The 18762-nt window shown below is 49.3% G+C and overlaps 1 protein-coding gene and 1 pseudogene across 1 annotated transcript in view; both read right to left on the bottom strand.

The window, feature by feature from the left end:
* The window catches only part of LOC114022212 (zinc finger protein 184), a 68834-nt gene extending 50380 nt beyond the window's left edge, over positions 1 to 18454 (bottom strand). The window contains 3 exon segments of the mRNA XM_027833293.3: positions 12629 to 12651; positions 13249 to 13375; positions 17627 to 18454. Of these exon segments, the coding sequence (XP_027689094.3) occupies positions 12629 to 12651; positions 13249 to 13375; positions 17627 to 17650 (174 nt within the window). The 5' untranslated portion in view covers positions 17651 to 18454.
* Positions 9280 to 12542, bottom strand: LOC122462967 (annotated as a pseudogene).
* Positions 18455 to 18762: the final 308 nt, after the last annotated feature.

The raw sequence follows: 18762 nt of genomic DNA, 5'->3' as shown, positions 1-18762 counted from the left end.
CTAGTTCTTTTTTGAACCCTGTTATAGTCTTGGCCTTCAGAACATCCTCTGGCAAAGAGTTCCACAGTTTGACTGTGCCTTGTGTGAAGAAATACTTCCTTTTGTTTGTTTGAAACCTGCTGCCCATTAATTTAATTTGGTGACCCCTAGTTCTTGTGTCATGAGATGGAATAAGTAACACTTCCTTATTTTCTTTCCCCACACCAGTCATGATTTTATAGATCTCTATCTTATCACCCATTAGTTGTCTCTTTTCCAGGCTGAAAAATCACAGTCTTATTAATCTCTTCTCATACGGAAGCTGTTCCATACCCCTAATCATTTTTGTTGCCCTTTTCTGAACCTTTTCCAGTTCCAATATATCTTTTTTGAGATGGAGCAACCACATATGCACACAGTATTCAAGATGTGGTTGTACCATGGATTTATATAGAGGCAAAATGATATTTTCTGTCTTGTTATCTATCCCTTTCCTAATGATTCCCAATATTCTGTCAGCTTTTTTGACTGCCGCTTCGCACTGAATGGATGTTTTCAGAGAAAACTTGCTGGGACTGTAAGTTAACTGCTCATTTAGAGAGTTGGTTTTTTTTTAAAGACAAAAATATGTGGCTGTTTGGGGGAAATGGATTTGTCTGATAGCTCAGTAGAGACTTGCACACCTGTAGCGAGAGACTGGAACAATCTATAATTTCTAATAACATAACTTATGAAAGACAGGTGGCGCCTGTTAAACCCACCAAAAAATAACCATTGCTGAGATGGTGGAAACACTATAAAGATCTAGGTCATCTGGCAAGGCCTACCAATGCAAATCCTTGCTAGGAATTTTGTGTAGTGGCCGGGGATTGATACATACAGTAAAAGCTTTGTTATCTGGCACTTTATCAACTGCAAAGCTCTATTAACCGGTATTTCTGATCTCTCCCAATACAAGTCTTCAGTCTAATAGCCAGGACTAGTCTACTGCCCAGGAGGTTATGCAATTGCACATCCTGCACTCTACTTTTATGCAAAAGAGGCAGAAGACAAGGCAGCAAGCAGATATCAGGAATTTATTCAAAAAAGCAGCTTCCAGGGTGTGTCATAGGGTCATTACAGATTCAGCCCAATCTCCTACACCTTTCACATCTACAGTGATAATTGATGTTGATAATGCTGACCGTGAGGCACTGCAAGATCCTGAAGTGCCTTCTGAATCATCAAGGAAAGATTAAATTATGTTCAGTATAGCTTTAGTGTTCAGTGTATTTTTAGTGATCTGGGTGTAAGCATTGCACTGCCCATAGTGATATGTAGTGTCATAAGATAACCTTCTGTATAGAAAACTTTCCCTGTATACACCTAAGTGCTTCAAAAAACCAAGCACTCTGCAGTGCAGTACTATCTGTATACTCTTTTATACTTTATTCATTTTATTGTATTCTAATTCTTTCAAAATTGGTATTCCATTGGTAAGTATAACACTTAGTTCACTGGAAGTTTTGATTAACCAGCACCCCCATTCCCCCAACATGCCAGATAACACAGCTTTTACTGTAAATGGCAAAACAATGCAAACCTTGTAAGCGAAACATAACACACTCTTGAACATGATCCTTGGGAATAGTCCACTACTGTGTGACAGTGAATCCACAGAGACTATGCTGGGCTATTTGGGAGATATGTTTTTGATAGCAATAGATGCCCATTCTAAGTGGCTGGAAATATTCTGTTTGAATTCAGTTTGTTCAGCTCAGGTGGTAGAAATTTTAAGACGGTTATAGTTGTCGAAGATAGAAGGTCCTGAGCAGATTGTAAGTGACAATAGAACCAATTAAAGAACATAAGAACGGCCATACTGGGTCAGACCAAAGGTCCATCTAGCCCAGTATCCTGTCCTCTGATAGTGGCCAATGCCAGGTGCCCCAGAGGGAATGAACAGAACAGGTGATCATCAAGTGAGTCATCCCCTGTCACCCATTCCCAGCTTCTGGAAAACAGAAGCTAGGGACACCATTCCTGCCCATTCTGGCTAATAGCCATTAATGGACCTGACCTCCAAGAACTTACCTAGTTCTTTTTTGACCCCTGTTATAGTCTTGGCCTTCACAACATCCTCTGGCAAGGAGTTCCACAGGTTGACTGTGCATTGTGTGAAAAAATACCGCCTTTTGTTTCTTTTAAACCTGCTGCCTATTAATTTTATTTGGTGACCCCTAATTCTTGTGTTAGGAGAAGGAGTAAATAACACTTCCTTATTTACTTTCTCCACATCCAGTCATGATTTTATAGACCTCTGTCAGATCCCCCCTTAGTTGTCTCTTTTCCAAGCTGAAAAGTCCCAGTCTTATTCTTTCCTCATACGGCAGCTGTTCCATACCCCTAATTCATATCCAAAGAGTTTAAAGTGTATGTCAGATAAATAGTATCAGACGTATCACATCAGCGCTTCACCATCTTGCCACACAGGGATTACTGGAATGGTTTATCCAGCCATTCAAGCAAGTGATTTGGATTATGCCTCTGGATAAAGGTAACTTACAACACAAGACTGTGAATTTTCCTTTGGCCTATAGAAATGCAATAAGTACTGCAACAAATCAGACGTGAGTGATGTTGCTGATGAGACATCATTTAATATCTGGACTGGACTTGTTAAAGCCCGAGAGACATTTATAAGATACTGTCTGATCAACTGGGCGCAAAAAGTCATCCTGGATTGTGCAGTTTTCATGTGTGAAAAAGTGTCTTAGTAAGAGACTACAGAGGTAATTTATGGAAGCCTGATGTCACTGACCAGCGCACTGTCTAGTGGGTAGAAGTGGCACCAAACAGGTCATGGAGAAGATATCAGCACCAGGTTTTTAGCACACATTCACCGGGATGTCCTACCCCAGTGATGCCTGTTGAAAATAGCCCGCCTATGATATAGCCGCAGCCACAGACTCGTGATAGCACCAGTGAGTCTCACGTCCCAGTTTCTACTACAAGTGACCCTAACATTACACAGCAGGAAGGTGTTGCTGATACAGCTCTCCAGAAAACACAGGCACTGTTCCAGAGGCTGTCATGATGCCTGTGAAACGTCATCTAGACAAGGAAGTCATAAACCACCTCTCAGACTGAATTTGTAGCATGTTGTATATTGAGTTATAGCAGGAGTGAGAATACATTTGTAACTTTTCTATAATATTATGTTAAGGGAGGAGGAGAATATACTGTAGGTGATTCCTTTAAATGGTTTGTGAGCCCTCGAGTGGCGCTCACAGTGTTCTATGGTTTAGGAGCAGTCAGAAACCACTTGGAGCAGCAGCGTGTATGTAACTAGGCCTTTCCTGTTTGGATAGATTTAGTTAACAATGGTTACTGGGGACACCCCACTGTGCCCCTGAGGTTTCTCCATGCGCAAAGGCTCCAAAACAGCCCAGGAGGAGGGGGAGGAAGGCCCTTGTTTAAAACTTTTTAGCTCCGTGATTAGGGTACTGACCTGGGTTGTGGGAGGCCTCCTGGTTCCAGTCTTTTCTCTGCCTGATGAGAAGAAGGGATCTGATCAGTGATCTGCCACCACTGGACTATAGAGCAATTCTCACGTTTTCTTTGGCCTCATTGATATTACATTATTGAATTAAAGTGGAACAACTTCAGTAGGAGAGGACCTCCCCCCCCATCAGAATATCTCATAGCCTAGTGGTTAGAGCTCTCACCTGAGCGGTAGTCGATCCCTTCTCCTCACTAGATAGAAGGAGGACTTGAACCTCTGTCTCCTAGGTGAGTGCCCTAACCACTGGGCTAAAGGGACAGCATCTTTTTGATTGCTCCCTGCAGGCGAATGCCTGTCTCCCCCAAGCTCACGGATCGCTCTGGGGCTGAGGCGCCTGGACACACAGAGAGCAGCGGCAGCAGTGCGCATGCCCAGAGGGAACTTGTACAGCAAAAAGCTAGGTGCCGAATGAGTTTAGGCACCTACAGGGTTGGGCGGCAGTTGAGTAGGGGTTTTGTGGAGTGCAGCAGCTCCTAAAAATGGGATTTAGGCATCTAAATCTGCAGGTTAGGAGCCTAAAAAAGTCTGACTCTCTGCCCCACTTCCCCCCGCCGACCTCCCCACACACCAGGGACATCCCCACAGGAATAGAAACCTCAGCTGGGATACTTCTGTAAAATGCACCCTGTTCACTGGTTCCCCAGAACCCAAAGTCTCTGCATTTCCTGCACTCAGACCGTTGGTTTTTATGACTGGATCTCAACATCTCTCATGGAGTGTCTGCACTTTTCTACCAGCTTTAAAAAGCTGGACTGTTGCTGGTTCCTAGGCAGTGGGGGAAGTTTTGCTTTTATTTCCTGGTTTTAATTAATAAAGTAGAATTTAGTTTGTCAAACTCCCGGAGTTGTCGGTGTTGGATAATGAGCAAAAATGGCCCTTAATATTGTTGGCAGGTTCCTGGGAAGTCTCTTTGGTGCTTTATTTCCCCAGCCCTGGAACCCATCCACTGCAGACCCCCAGAACAGGAGCAGGGGATTGTTAACAGTTGCCCTGTAAATACAAATGTTGGGCTACCTGCTGCCTCCGTGGCTGGCTTTGCAGGTCCCAGATATGCCTTAGTGCATATTAGCTGGCTGTGGGGAAAGAGCTCTGAGGTAGGGAACGTGGGGACTCAGTGGAAAGCACTGGTCCTGATTGTCTCTCCAGGTTGTTGGGCTGAAGATGGAGGGTTTATGACAAAACACAGTGTTACATTAATGTTTGTTAATTACCAGGACAACATTTGAGATTTTACATCAACATGGGATATTTAGATAGAAAAATGTGCAAATGTTTTGTGAAAATATTAATAAATAGAAAAGGATTGAAATCTGGGTGGGGATTTTTATATAAAAATTCAATAACTGAGAAAAGGGAAAATATCTGATGGCTATTACAGTAACATTTGATTCTTGGAGAGAAGCACTAGAGACTGGAGAGGCTATCTCCGGATTAAATCATTGTAAAGAGCAGCAATATCAGAGCATTGATATCAGTATTACCTACACACACACACACACACACAAAAGACTAAAGAATGTTATTAAGGTTGCTCAGGCAAGCACTCATAGCTGGGATGGGGCAGCATCGAGGGCAGTGATACTTCTGCCCCCTGGTACATATGCATTAGTGCAGTCTAGTGACAGGAACAGATTCTGCACTGTTCATTAATGCATGACCTTGCCTCACCCGGTCCTTTGGCCTGGAAGACCACTGCGCTCCCCAGAGCAGGATTCTTAAATTAAGACTAAATGCCCCCCTCTCCCCTGTATCACCCACTCTTCTCCTCTCCCTGTTATTTCCCTAACTCCCTGTCTCTCTCTTCTTGAGCTGGGAGACTGGGTCCTCTCTCCTCCTGAAGCCGGATCAGTTCTTGCAGGCGCTCAGGGGAGCAGAGCCCCGTGGTGTCAGTGAGGGCAGCAGCACGGCGATTTTATATACACAGAGAACATGAAACAATGGGTGTTACCATACACACTGTAACGAGAGTGATCAGGTAAGGTGAGCTATTATGAAACCCATTGTTTCATGTTCTCTGTGTATATAAAATCTCCCCACTGTATTTTCCACTACATGCATCCGAAGAAGTGAGCTGTAGGTCACGAAAGCTTATGCTCAAATAAATTTGTTAGTCTCTAAGGTGCCACAAGTCCTCCTTTTCTTTTTGAGGATACAGACTAACACGGCTGTTACTCTGAAACGTGTCATTATATCCAGGGTTTACAGTTTGGTTCAATGGCTCTCAGCACCCTGACTGTACAAATTGTTCCAACACCCCTGGAGACGAGGGGCCGCTGGTGCAGAGTCACTTCCCTGCCCGGCCCCAGCCCTTTCCCCCGGGTCTCTCCCCTCACCTGCAGGCTCCGGCTCAGCCCGGGCGGGGTTCATACATCCCAAAAGAAGCAGCAGCAAATAAAGCTGAGCCGATGCTCTGCTGATCCGTTGGCACTAACCAGAGCCCTTTAGTGGCCATAGAGAAGCTGCTGTGCAGCTGTTAACACAGCTGAGATTGTTTCTCAGCTGCATTCAGTTCATTCATTGCTGTCACTAGTAGGGTGACCAGATGTCCCGTTTTTTGGGACTTTTTCTTATATAGGCACCTATTACCCCCCACCCCCGTCCCGTTTTTTCACAGTTGCTATCTGGTCATCCTAGTCACTAGGGCTCTTTGTTAATTATTGCTAAGGCTGAGGAGGCTGCTCGTGCTCAGGATATTGGGGGTTGAGTTTCCTGGGTCAGACGCTGCTGTGTCCTCCATTGGGATCTGGGCTCCCCCAGGGCAGCTGTTTCCGGGACAGACCTTCATTAACGCTTCCTCTGTGCCCAGCCCAGGTGGGAACTTTCCCCTGGGGCAGCCCCGGGCTCTGCCAACACCAGCCCCTGAGCCGGAGCCTGCAGGTGAGGGGAGAGACCCCGGGGGAAAGGGCTGGGCTGGGCAAGAAAGTGACTCTGCATAAACCGCAGGAGCACCATTAAGGGGATGGGGGTTTCCTTCTCCGTAAGCCTCCCCCACAAAACTGCTCACTTTTATTTTCAGTGTAACAGTCAGTGCTTCCCTTTGACATTTCAGTTGCTGCTGATGGAAATCAGAGGAAGATATTGGCCATACCTCTGCTTCTCACTCAGCAAATAAAATATTTTCTTTCTAGAATTAGTCTTTGTACCCTGGGAATTTTTTTTTCTTAATAACATCTAAGACGTAGTGTCATATTATATTTTCATTAGGAACAGTTAAGAATCATCCGGTTGGGTCACTGTAGATACATACTCAGGATTTCTATATTACCTTATAAAACTGAACATTTTCCAGAGGTTAAAACAGGCTTTAAGCTCAGTAAATGCAAGATCAATTTTTAAATTCATTTTTATGTTTTGAATCCTTACACCTTTAGTACCTTGAACTGGAGTGTGTTTTCATTTGTGCTTTAGAAATATCAAATGCATTGTTTAAATAGATTACAATGTTAAGACTTTATTTCTTATTATTGAGTAACATAATTGGAAAAGAAAACAGGTTGCCATTGGAAAAAGGTGATAATATTTTATCTACTGGAAATACACCTTCAGATGTATTACAGCTGATAGGAAATCCATGTTCGTCAATCTATTGTAATGTTTTCTTTCCAATGATCACTTTAAAAGTTTTTTGGCTTTTCCTTTTTTTTTAAGCTAGTGCCAAAATGAATTTCTTCTCTAGTTTGTTAGTTATTCCATGTTTCAGAAGAATGTTTGAGGGGAAACTCAACTACTTTAGACTTCATAACTTTTTGATGAGAAATGAGATACAAATTAAGACTGCATATATTTGCTTGAGTATAATTTTCCAAATGGTAATATAATTAAAATTAAAAAGTATGTGGGTGTTTGAGGGTGATTGGTGTGATGTTGTAAAGACAATGATTTTGAGCAAATATTCAGCATGAATTTTATTTACCCATTAAAGTTATTAGTTCTTGTATTAAGGCTCCAAAACTGATAGAGGAAAGTAAAAGAAAAGTAACACACATTGGAAAACATAATCCCACTTACACAAAACCAAAATGATGGGGTCCAAATTAGCTGTTACCACTCAAGAAAGAGAGCTTGGAGTCATTGTGGATGGTTCTCTGAAAACATCTGCTCAGTGTATAGCAGCAGTCAAAAAAGCGAACAGAATGTTAGGAACTGTTAGGAAAGGGATAGATAATAAGACAGAAAATATCATATTGCCTCTCTATAAATCCATGGTACGCCCACATCTTGAATACTGCTTGCAGATCTGGTCACCCCATCTCAAAAAAGCTATACTGGAATTGGAAAAGGTTCAGCGAAGGGCAACAAAATTGATGAGGGGCATGGAACAGCTTCCGTATGAGGAGAGATGAAAAAGACTGGGACTGCTCCGCTTGGAAAAGAGACAGCTAAGGGGGGATAGGAGAGAGGTCTATAAAACGTTGACTGGGAGCAGAGTAAGTAAATAAGGAAATCGTATTTATTCCTTCTCATCACACAAGAACTAGGGGTCACCCAATGAAATTACTGGGCAGCAGGTTTAAAACAAACAAAAGGAAGTATTTCTTCACACAAAGCATAGTCAGCCTACGGGACTAGTTGCCAGGAGAAATTGTCAAGGCCAAAAACTATAATAGGGTTCAAAAAAGACCTAGATCAGTTCATGGAGGATGGGTCCATCAATGGCTATTAGCCAGGATGGGCAGTGTTGGTGTCCCCAGCCTGTTTACCAGAAGCTGGGAGTGGACAACCTGGGATGGATCACTTGAAGATTGCCTGTGCCATTATTCTCTCTGAAACACCTGGCACTGGCGGAAGACAGGATACTGGGCTAGATGGACCTTCGGTCTCATCCAGTCTGGCCGTTCTTATGAAACCTCAAGGCTTGGGATTGGGAATATTTTACTGCATTATCTCCTGATTGTTCTAAACTTACATATAGAATTAAAATATGGCTTTAACTGGTGTTTGTATATATATTTTTCTTTATATAGGAATCAGATACAGTGCTCCTGTCAGGTAATTTCTAGGCTATCATCTGCCAAAAGAAATAGAGTTTTCAGGTGCCTAAGTAGCTCCTGGAATCATGGTTAAAGTTCCTCTCCCCCCTGCCCCCACATCTGAAATGGCACCCCTGACAATGACAGTAAATTTGTAGGTCCAGTTATTACAACAGTTACCACAGAGGGAGCAAGAGCATCAGAGAAACCACTAGGAACCTGGGAGCGGGAGCAGGCATTTGATGGGAAACGATGACCTGGGATGGTGGACATCTGAGAGCCTGCCGCTGTTGAGTCCACAGGGAAATGTCACAATTCTGCCTGGGAGTCACTGGATCCCACACTGAGCTAGGCACAGAGCAGGAAGAGGGAAGAGACATTGGAGATGCTGCCAGGGAGGAGATGGGCTGCTCCCCATCTGGAAACGTTCATGTATCCAGCCTCCCAGTGACCAGCTGCTCCAGTTCTAAGCAACCGCTGGGGCTCACGCCCAACCAGGGCTCCTGGATTCTGAGGTGGTTTATCCCCTGCACTGATTAAACCTGTCGGACAGAGGAAGGAAAGAAACAGAGACTGAACCCAGAGTCACAAGAACAAAGACATGGAGGAGCCCAGAGCCCCTTTTAAAACCAGATGCACAGAGACATCAGCAAAAGGGCTGGATTTGGGGGAATGAGCAATTCCGGCTGAGGGGCAGTGCATAAGGGAGGAACTGACCTGGTTTGGGACATCTGGCCCACCATCCCTAGAGCTCAAGAACACAGGAAACTTGTGGGACACCCAGGGTGATGGGAGAATCACAGCCAACATTTTATTAGCATTTCTCTGAAAAACCAGAAACCAACAGAGGTAAAAACGTCAACAAGAAGACGACTTTCCTGAAACCCACATTTCCAGAAACACGAGACCCTCTCGTCTCCCTGACCATCCAGAAAATGGAGAAAAATCCTCCCAGGGCAGTTCCTTTAGGAATAACCCCAGCATGTGACAACATGAACAGAGCCTCTGCATGGAGACAGGGACAAAGGAATCCAGCTAAAACTTTCCCTCTGGCTTACTAAAACAGTCTCCCACCAGGGAAAGCCAGGAAAGGAGAAGGGCTGCTGGTAGAAGGTCACAAATGTAACCATTAGCAGAGCTGGGAATGGAATGGAGGACTGCAGATTCATAGGTTTCACTGTCCTTCCTACTCTAACCCATTAGACTTACTCCTGGGGGAATTCTGTGCCATTGCACAATGCAGAATTTTGCAGAAATTAATGTGCACGCAGAATTTCCTTTCCCCCACAGAAATGGGCTGCAGAGCTGCTGGTCATCACTAGGGGCTGCTGGACCCAGTAGAGCTGGGCAGGGGGAGGAGGGAGCTGGAGGGTTCCTGGCAGCTGCAATTCCCAGCATGCCCTAAGGGAAGGAGGCGGTGGAGTGCAGTAATCGCTACACAAGCCTGGGACCCAGCATCAGGCTTATCCCTGGGCTTTGTGGGGGGGGGGGGAAGGGAGCAGGTGCCTGGGCTGTGGGGGGCATGGCTGGGCTCTGGGGGGAAGGGATGCAGGTATCTGGGCCGGGGGGACCCTGTGGCTGGGTCCTGGTGGGCTGGGGAGGGCCCGCAGCTGGGCTCTGGAGAGGTAGGCAGGTTAGGTGTATTGGCTGGGGAGGCACATCTGGGCTCTGGAGGGGAGGGGTTGTGGGTGTCTGGCCCCCCGGCTGGGCTCTGGGGGATGGAAGGGGCAGAGAAACAGGAACTGGGTTGTCATAACGGTTGCTTTAACTCTCTACTCCTGGGGGAATTTTTGTGTATGTCTGTATTGCTACAGACATACTTGCTGACAGGTATTTTGAAATAAATTACTAAAATAATTGAAACTGGCATGATTATGTAGTTTTATTTGGACCAATAAAATTTGCAGAATTTTAAAATATTGTGCACAGAATTTTTATTTTTTTGGCATTTAATTTTTTGGTGCAGAATTCCCCCAGGAGTAATTAGACCCTACTCCCCACCCAGAGTCCTGATTCCTAAACTCCCTGCTTTCACTATTACACCATACTGCCTGCACAGCAACCGTGCAATATCCCAAAGGTCACCTCCTCAGGAAACTCCCCATGAATTCCCCAATCTCCAGCCCACCTCACTGTCTGTAGAGATAGCCAGTACACTGAGCCCTGTTCTGAAATCCTGTCACTTCAGACCAGCAGCTCTCACTGCTTTATAACTACAGACCCACAGGCCCCCTTCACTGCTTCCCTGAATAACGTCCCCCTCCCTCCGTCCCAAGGGGCAGAGATGAGTCAGACACAAACTGCGACCAGGGATTTTTACCTCTTCTCTGTACTGTAAAGTGTGTGTGTAACCCACAGAAATGTCACCCAACTCATCCCATTACCTGCTCCCCCCGACCAGCTCCTCAGTACCAAGAGTTCCCTCGTCCCTGGCCAACACCAACCATCCCCCACTGAAACCAAAATGATCCACTTGCCCTCTACTCCTATCCAGACCCTCCACATTTACACTTTGCTGCAGGAGGACGCAGACCCATTTGCCCCCAGCGAGAGCTCCCACCACCTTCTATCCTGTGTGCAGTTTCTGGTGGGATATTTGAGAACCTTTGCCTTGTAGCTTTTCCTACAGACAGAACACACATAAGGTCTCCCTAGAGTGTCAGTTCTCTGATTTTTAATAGGGACTGAGCTGTAACTGAAGCTTTACCCACAGTCAAGGCAACTATAGGGTCTCTCTCCCATGTGCACTTTCTGATGTGTAATGAGATGTGAGCTACGACTGAAGCTTTTCCCACACTCGGGGCATTTATAGGGTCTCTCTCCAGTATGGACTCTCTGATGTGCAATGAGGTTTGAGCTACCACTGAAGCTCTTCCCACAGTTGAGGCATCTATAGGGTCTCTGTCCTGTATGGACATTCAGATGTGCTATGAGGTGTGAGCTACAACTGAAGCTTTTCCCACATTCAAGACATTTATAGGGTCTCTCCCCGGTATGGACTCTCTCATGTGTAATGAGGTGTGAGCTACAACTGAAGGTTGTCCCACAGTCGAGGCATTTATAGGGTCTCTCTCCCGTATGGACTCTCTGATGTGCAATAAGATGTGAGCTACAACTGAAGCTTTTCCCACACTCGGGGCATTTATAGGGTCTCTCTCCCGTATGGACACTCTGATGTACAATGAGATTTGAGCTGCGGCTGAAGCTTTTCCCACACTCGGGGCATTTATAGGGTCTCTCTCCCGTATGGACGCTCTGATGTGCAATGAGGTTTGAGCTGCGGCTGAAGCTTTTCCCACATTCTGGGCATTTATAGGGTCTCTCTCCTGTATGGACTCTCTGATGCGCAATGAGGTTTGAGCTACGACTGAAGCTTTTCCCACACTCGAGGCATTTATAGATTTTCTCTCCCTTGTGGATTCTTCGATGTACAATCAGGTGTGGACTCTCACTGAAATTTTTCCTGCATCCAGCATCTTCATGCGGTTTTTCTTCAGTGCAGATCCTTGGGCGGATCACAGTTTCATTCAGGTTATTCAAACTTCCATCTCGGAGAGTGGATTTATTCTGTCTCTCCCCTTGGTGGTCTCCCTGCAGCCTCTCTGGTCTGGGCTGACCCTCACAGGTATCCCCTTGCACCAGACTCTGGGAAACATCACCTTCAGATATTCCCAGTAAGGTCCCCTGTGGTTCTACTTGCTCAGCATCTTTCTGTTCAGGATTCTTCTCATTCTCACCCACCAACCCCTCACCTGCTAGGACAGAGAGAGAATCCAGACATGAGTCCTTCCCTGTGTCAAGGAGAAAGGGAAGCTAAGGAAGGGGAATGGCTAAGGGGTGGAACAAACAGGAATATCTCTTGGGGAGATAGGAAAGACAGGAGCCATGAGTGACATCTGCTGTGAGGACACAGTACCTGCTGGGGACAATCCAGACCCAGGTGAAGCGAGGCAGAAAGCAAGAAACTTGTAGGCCCTTTGTGGGAATCCCAGCTGTTTGTGCCAATAATGAGTGGATTGTGAATCCATATAATTAATTCCTCACCTGGGGTGGGGTTTCTCGGGATCTCCCTTTCCACACAGGCCTGTAGCTCTGTGACCCACAGTTCTTCCCCTTGTTCCAGCTGGGAGATCACCTCAGGTTTGGGAATGGGAAATCCTGCTCCAGGGAAAGAAAAGAGGTGAAACCAGGGTCTTACAGTTACTCGGAGACACAGATGTTTCCAGATGTGCTGTGCTGGGTGGAATAAACCAACAGGTGGGGAAATGTTCCTGGAGACCATTCGAGCAGATCGGATGGTTCCTGGGAGATGTGCCGTTTCTTCTGCAGGCGATTCAAGGATCTCCACACTGGGGGATTTTAAGAATCTGGCATAGAACAAGACTTCATTCAACCTCTTACCCCTTTGTAACCCTGCTTAGACCAGAGCCCTTTCCAGGCACAGTGCCAGTCCTGGGAAGAGGAGGACACACAATCCCAGAATGTGAGAATGAGCCCATATTTAAAAAGACAAAAGGAACACACCGCCCACACTCTCCCTTTGATGGGGATGGATTAATATGTCCACACTGTCTCCGAATTACCTCTTCCCTGGAAGGGGTATGGAGGTGACAGGCTGTCTCTCAAGCGTTCTGGGGACTATGGGGTTGATCCCCCTGAAATCTAGGGGACCAGGAAAGAACCCTGAGTAGAAGCCAATTTTGGTTAATTAGAGATCCCCCTACTTCGAATGCCCGAGGGGACAGGATTTCTTACCCAGCGAGGTCACGTTCTCATAATTCTCCTGCATCACATCCATGTAGAGGTTTCTCTGAAGTGGGTCCAGCAGAGCCCACTCCTCCTCTGTGAAATACACAGCCACCTCCTCGAAGGTCACCTGCCCCTGAAACAGCCAGAGTCCCCCACTCAGGACCTGTTCCCCCAGTCACAATGCTCCCAGCTCAGTCTCAGGCCTTGTGATGTGGGGTGCTCCCCACACTGGCCCTGGAAGAACTGAATTGGGCTAGTTAGGCCCAATCAGCTAATTAGGCTGCAAACAGCAGAACTTTAGGCTAGAGGCTACTAATTAGAGAGAGGCTCACCTATGCAGGGACAGGCGGGGCCTATATAAGCCAGGAAGCTGGCTACAGACGGGGCAGCAGAAAGGCAGGCTGCAGTCACGCCCTGGGAGGAGGGAGCTTGGCTTTGCAAACCCAGTGAAAGGGGAGAACCAGAGAGGGTGGCAAGGCTCAGGGGAAAAGTAGCGAGGTATGGAGTAGGCCAGAGATTGGCTGCGGATTAGAGGGCCCTTGAGCCAGGACCCAGAGTAGAGGGGGGGCCCCGAGTCCCCCTACCAGCCACTGATGAAGTGGCACTGGTGGGGCAGTGAGACTGCCTGAGCCCCAGATTGTCAAGAGGGACTTTGATAGCCCGGATGGAAGGGGGGGAACACGTATGGTGACCCGGCCCAAGGGCTGAGTCATGAAGGGGAAACTGCAATTCCAGGGGTGAGAGGGGTCCACAACATGATGGGAGAGATACTGCTAGAGTGCAGCACCTGTCAGGAGCTAATCCCCAGAGCCACCAGGAGGAGGTGCCATGTGCAGTGGTCAACCATGTAATGGATAAGGCTGGTAAATCTCCCTGATTTCTCTGGGGAAGAAGGGTAAAATTTCTCAAATTGTTCATTAAAAACCTACACTGTTTCTGTGGTGAAACTGTGATGCCCAGTGCTGTTGACTGCAGTGATTTCATCACAGGTCTCACAATATTTAGTTGAGAGTTATAAAATTATCCCATGATCTCACAATTCCTAGCACAGAACATAAGAACAGTCATACTGCATCAGACCAAAGGTCCATCTAGCCCAGTATCCTGTCTTCCAACAGTGGCCAATGCCAGGTGCTTCAGAGGGAATGAACGGAACAGAGAATCATGACGTGATCCATTCCCTGTCGCCCACTCCCAACTTCTGGCAAACAGAGGCTAGGAACACCATCCCTGCCATTCCTGGCTAATAGTCATTGATGGACCTATCCTCCATGAATTTATCTAGTTCTTTTTTGAACCCTGTCATACTCTTGGCCATCACAATATCCTCTGGCAATGAGTTCCACAGGTTGACAGTACTTGCACTGTCCCCTGTTCGACATGGCTGCCATCTCCCATCACTTTCAGGGGGTCTGAAATCAAAATGGCCACCATTTCCCTACATGTTTGGCATGTAGAAGTGAGGCTTCCCCTAATAAAGATGGCCACCACCTCCCATGGTTTTCTTTGAAACAGGAGCCATGCTCTCCGCAGAGAATATGGCTGCCGCTCTGTGCTTGGGAGACTAGATAGGAAACTGAATAGAAAAGGGAATGTGGGAAGTTAGAGGCAGAGCGGTGGTGGTAAAGGGAATGAGTGGGGAAGGCATGAGAGATGGAGGGGGGTAAAGTGTGGGTGTGGGGCAGATGGTGGGAGGGTGCTGTGTAATGTGGGGAGTGGGGTGAGGCGGATACAGGGTAAGTCTCAGGAGCTAGAGGGAGGCCGAGCGGAGTGAAGGGTGATTTGTGGGGGGCAGATTGACATTAAGGGGGTTCAGGAAGATGTGTGGGCTTGGTAGTGAAGATGGAGTGGAGGGGAAGTTGGGTGCAGGGGGAGCTTTAGGAGGCTTCAGGGGAAGGTGTGTTGTAGAAAGGAGAGGGAAGAGGTGCAGGAAGGAGTGTGAGGGGACTTACAGTGGGCAGGGACATGTGGGGAAATAGCAGCTGTGAGAGGTATGAGACTGTGAAGGGAAAAAGAGGTGAATATAGGGTTGGGGCAAGTTTGCAAGAGACTACCTGGGATGGAGAGAAGATATAGGTGCTGGGTAAGCAAGGGAGGTGGAGAGGGACACAAGGGCAGCTTCCCCTTCCCAGGGGGTTGAATCCCTCTGTCAGTGAGTAGTGTGGGGCTTCAGTTTTGCATGTGCTGTGTTGCAGGTTGAGATTCCCCCTGCAGTGACACACACACACATTCGGGGGATGAAATCCCCCCTACAAACTCAGACACTGGAAGGGAAATGTAAGTGCTTCCAACTTTCCTGCCGGAGGGGGAAGCGAGGCTCGACGTACCACTCAAAGGGATTTCTCCCTGTGTCTGTGATGCGATAGCTGTTGGACACTGCAGCCGATCCATTCCAAAATTCAGGGAATGTTCTAGGGAGCCACTGGCAGCATCCTGCTGATTGGGTGAAAATGAAAACCAGAAAAGCCTGATTTAGAGACCAAATCCAGCCCGCAGAGTGCCCACTGGGCACTGCAGGCAGAGGAATCCCTCTGGTGCTCCCTGCTGCTGTGTGCACATCACGGGCAGTGGCTGAGCTGGCTGCATGGCGAGATCGTACAGCCTGGACTGTACCAGACATAACACAGCCTTAGAGGATGGCTTTTGAGTGGGACCTGCAGGGGGAGGAGCGGGGTTGCGGGGGAAGCAGAAGGCACTGCAGGGATGGAGGGGAGGGGAACCAGTTTGGGGAAGGAGTGAAAGTGGAGGAGTGACGGGGAGGGTGTGGGGGAGGAGTGAGGAGGGAAGATGGGGAAGTGGAGGGGACAGCAGGGGTGTGGAGTGTGGCGGGGAGAGCGGAGGGAGTAGAACACAGCCTGCTTCTAATGAGCCCCAGGTTTAATCAGCTCACCCTCTGCAAACATGGACTCTGGAAGGATAAGACCCGTGTGGGGGGAGGGGAGTACTAAAGTGAGTTCGGGGGGAGGGGGGTGAACTTCTGGGGTCAGGTGGGAAGGGGATGGGGGAAGAGTAGAGAGTAAATGGAGGGCAAAGGACAAAGCAGGTCTGAGTGCCGGGCTGGGGGCTCTGTAACTCCCATGACCCCCATCTCTGCCTCCGAATCCCTCCTACCCTTCCCACACATGCCCTCCCCACACACCACATTGCAGCCTACAGAGGAATCGCTCTGCTACCTCCTGCTGGGTTCGGGACTTGGGGGCCAGGAGTGGGACCTTTGGGCATAGGCGTAGTTTGACTTCTATTTGGGGGGGCTTGGGCCAGCTCCGCACAGCGGGGTCCAGGGAGGGAGCGCCACCTCCACCCCCGACTCACCTCAGCAGGCCACCCACCTGTCTGGGGCTGTGTGCCGGTGGCTGCTCCCCGAGGGCTCTGCTGGCCCCAGAACCGGGTCCCCACCTGGGCAGCTCTGACTGGCTGCGTGAGCAGTCAAAGGGGGCTGGGAACTGAGGAGCAGCCACAACTCCGGGCACCAGCAGCAGACAGGGGAATGCCCCGGCTGCCTGCTCCAGGACACCAGCCTGAGCAGCAGCTGCCTGCACTGCCTGGCTCTGGCTTCCCACCTACAACCTGGCCAAGGGTCTGAGCCGGGCTGGGGGAGAGGAGGAGGTTGGAGGGCTGGCCCCAGGCCTGCCCCACTCTGGATAAGGCACTGAAATTTGGAGGGGCAACCGGCTTGTGCCCCCTTAAGTCTGTCCATGGGCTCAAGGTTTCTGCCTGCATCGGGGCTTCAGCTCCACCACTTCCAGCTTCACTGAGGGAGGCGGGAGGGGTTTCAGCCCCGCGCTGCTCCCGGTTGCAGCCCCGCAGGGGGACGCTGCGGCTGAGGTCTTCAGCCCACGGGGGGCGGGTGCCAGGGCTCGGGGCACCAGGGTTTAGAGGTGGGGCCCCATGACGCCCCCAAAAGGGCTCATGGACCCACAGGGAACAAGGACTCCCAGTTGAGAACCACTGCTCTGAGTGTCCCTAGCCTCTGTTTGCCAGAAGCTGGGAATGGGCGACAGGGGATGGCTCACTTGATGATCACCTGTTCTGTTCATTCCCTATGGGGCACCTGGCATTGGCCACTGATGGACGACAGGATACTGGGCTAGATGGACTTTTGGTCTGACCCAGTCTGGCCGTTCTTATTCAAGCCCATCCCCTGACTTTCCAGGGACCTCATGGCTGCTGTGCAAGGGCAATAGGCCTCTGATATTGGCCCATCCAGGGTTTTGTGACCTCACATGGGGGAATATCCCCCAACCCCTGCTGGTAATGTCACTGGATTTCACGCCCCACATTCACAGAACCCAGAAGAAAGATTTCATTTCCTGTTCTCCTTTTGTTTTTCTTTCCCTGCCCCCTGCCCCCGAATTCAGTCCAGACCAAACCCACCATCTCCTACCTGAGCTTGTTCCACTTCAGCCATTTCCTTGCCCTGTCCCCTGGGAGGATGGGGCGATCTGGATCAAAACATGGACATTATTCTGCAGCCTGTCAGGGCGAGATGGGCAATTGTGGAGGTCTCAGAAGGGGCTTTGGTTCATTTCACACCCTAATACCACCCCACCCCCAGCCTCTTTCCCTGCAGACAGAGGATCTAGACTCTGCCAGGCTTGGCAAACACTTGGTCACTTTATTACTCGCTTGAACCAGGATCAGCCTTTGAATTTACACCCACAGTTCTGCACCCACCGTTATTTTCCAGCCACTCCTCTCCCCCTCTGAGTGTGCAAAGGGCATCCGTGTGCACCCAGGACACTGCCCTGGCTGGGGGCACATTCGGGGGCTAATTTATAGGCACGTGTCACTGTTTTACCCCTTTCATTGCTGGGTTTCGGGCAGTGCCCCTTTTCTGTGGGAAACCAACTAACCGAACACCCGCCACAGCCCTGCCCTTCTCTAGGGCTTTCCCTCGGGGGCTCTCAAAGGGCTTCACCCCATTCACCCCCTAACCCCTGCGCAGTGGGTCCGGCTCAGGCCCAGCCCAGGGACAGACCCAGAGACCCTGCCCGAGGGGGACAGACAGCGGGGACCCAGCGCCCTGTGCCCCTGGCTGGAGCTTTTCTCCAGGACCCCAGAGATCTCCCAGCGCTGTTCCCCCCCCGCGCGCCCCAGCGCGGTCCCCCGGGTCTCTGCATCCCCTGCAGGCTCCGGCTCGGGAGCTGGGGCGAGAAGAGCCCAGGGCTGCCCCAGGGGCTGGGCACAGAGCGGGGTTAATGCAGGTCTCTCCCCGGCACAGACCCCGCTGCAGCCGCTGCTCGGTCCCGCTCCCGGCTCCCAGACAATGGAGGCGGCAGCGTTTGACCCGGGAAGCTCCGACCCCGAGCAGAGCGAGAGGCAGCGAGCCCAGCCTCCGTCCCCGAGCAGCCTCCGGAGCCCCCTGGTGGCCCCGGCTAATGAAACCCGCTGCCCGCGGGCTGGGAAGGTGGCCCGAGGCTCCGAGCGAGGGCTGCCGCCCGGATGGTGCCCGGGGCACAGGAAGGGGCTGGATCAGCCGAGCGCTGCTGTATCCGGGGTGGAAGGGGGAGAGTTCAGGGC

Source organism: Chelonia mydas, chromosome 14 (genome assembly GCF_015237465.2).
Source record: "Chelonia mydas isolate rCheMyd1 chromosome 14, rCheMyd1.pri.v2, whole genome shotgun sequence".
In the NCBI taxonomy this organism is placed as follows: domain Eukaryota; kingdom Metazoa; phylum Chordata; order Testudines; family Cheloniidae; genus Chelonia; species Chelonia mydas.
This window is presented reverse-complemented; position numbering and strand designations above follow the sequence as displayed.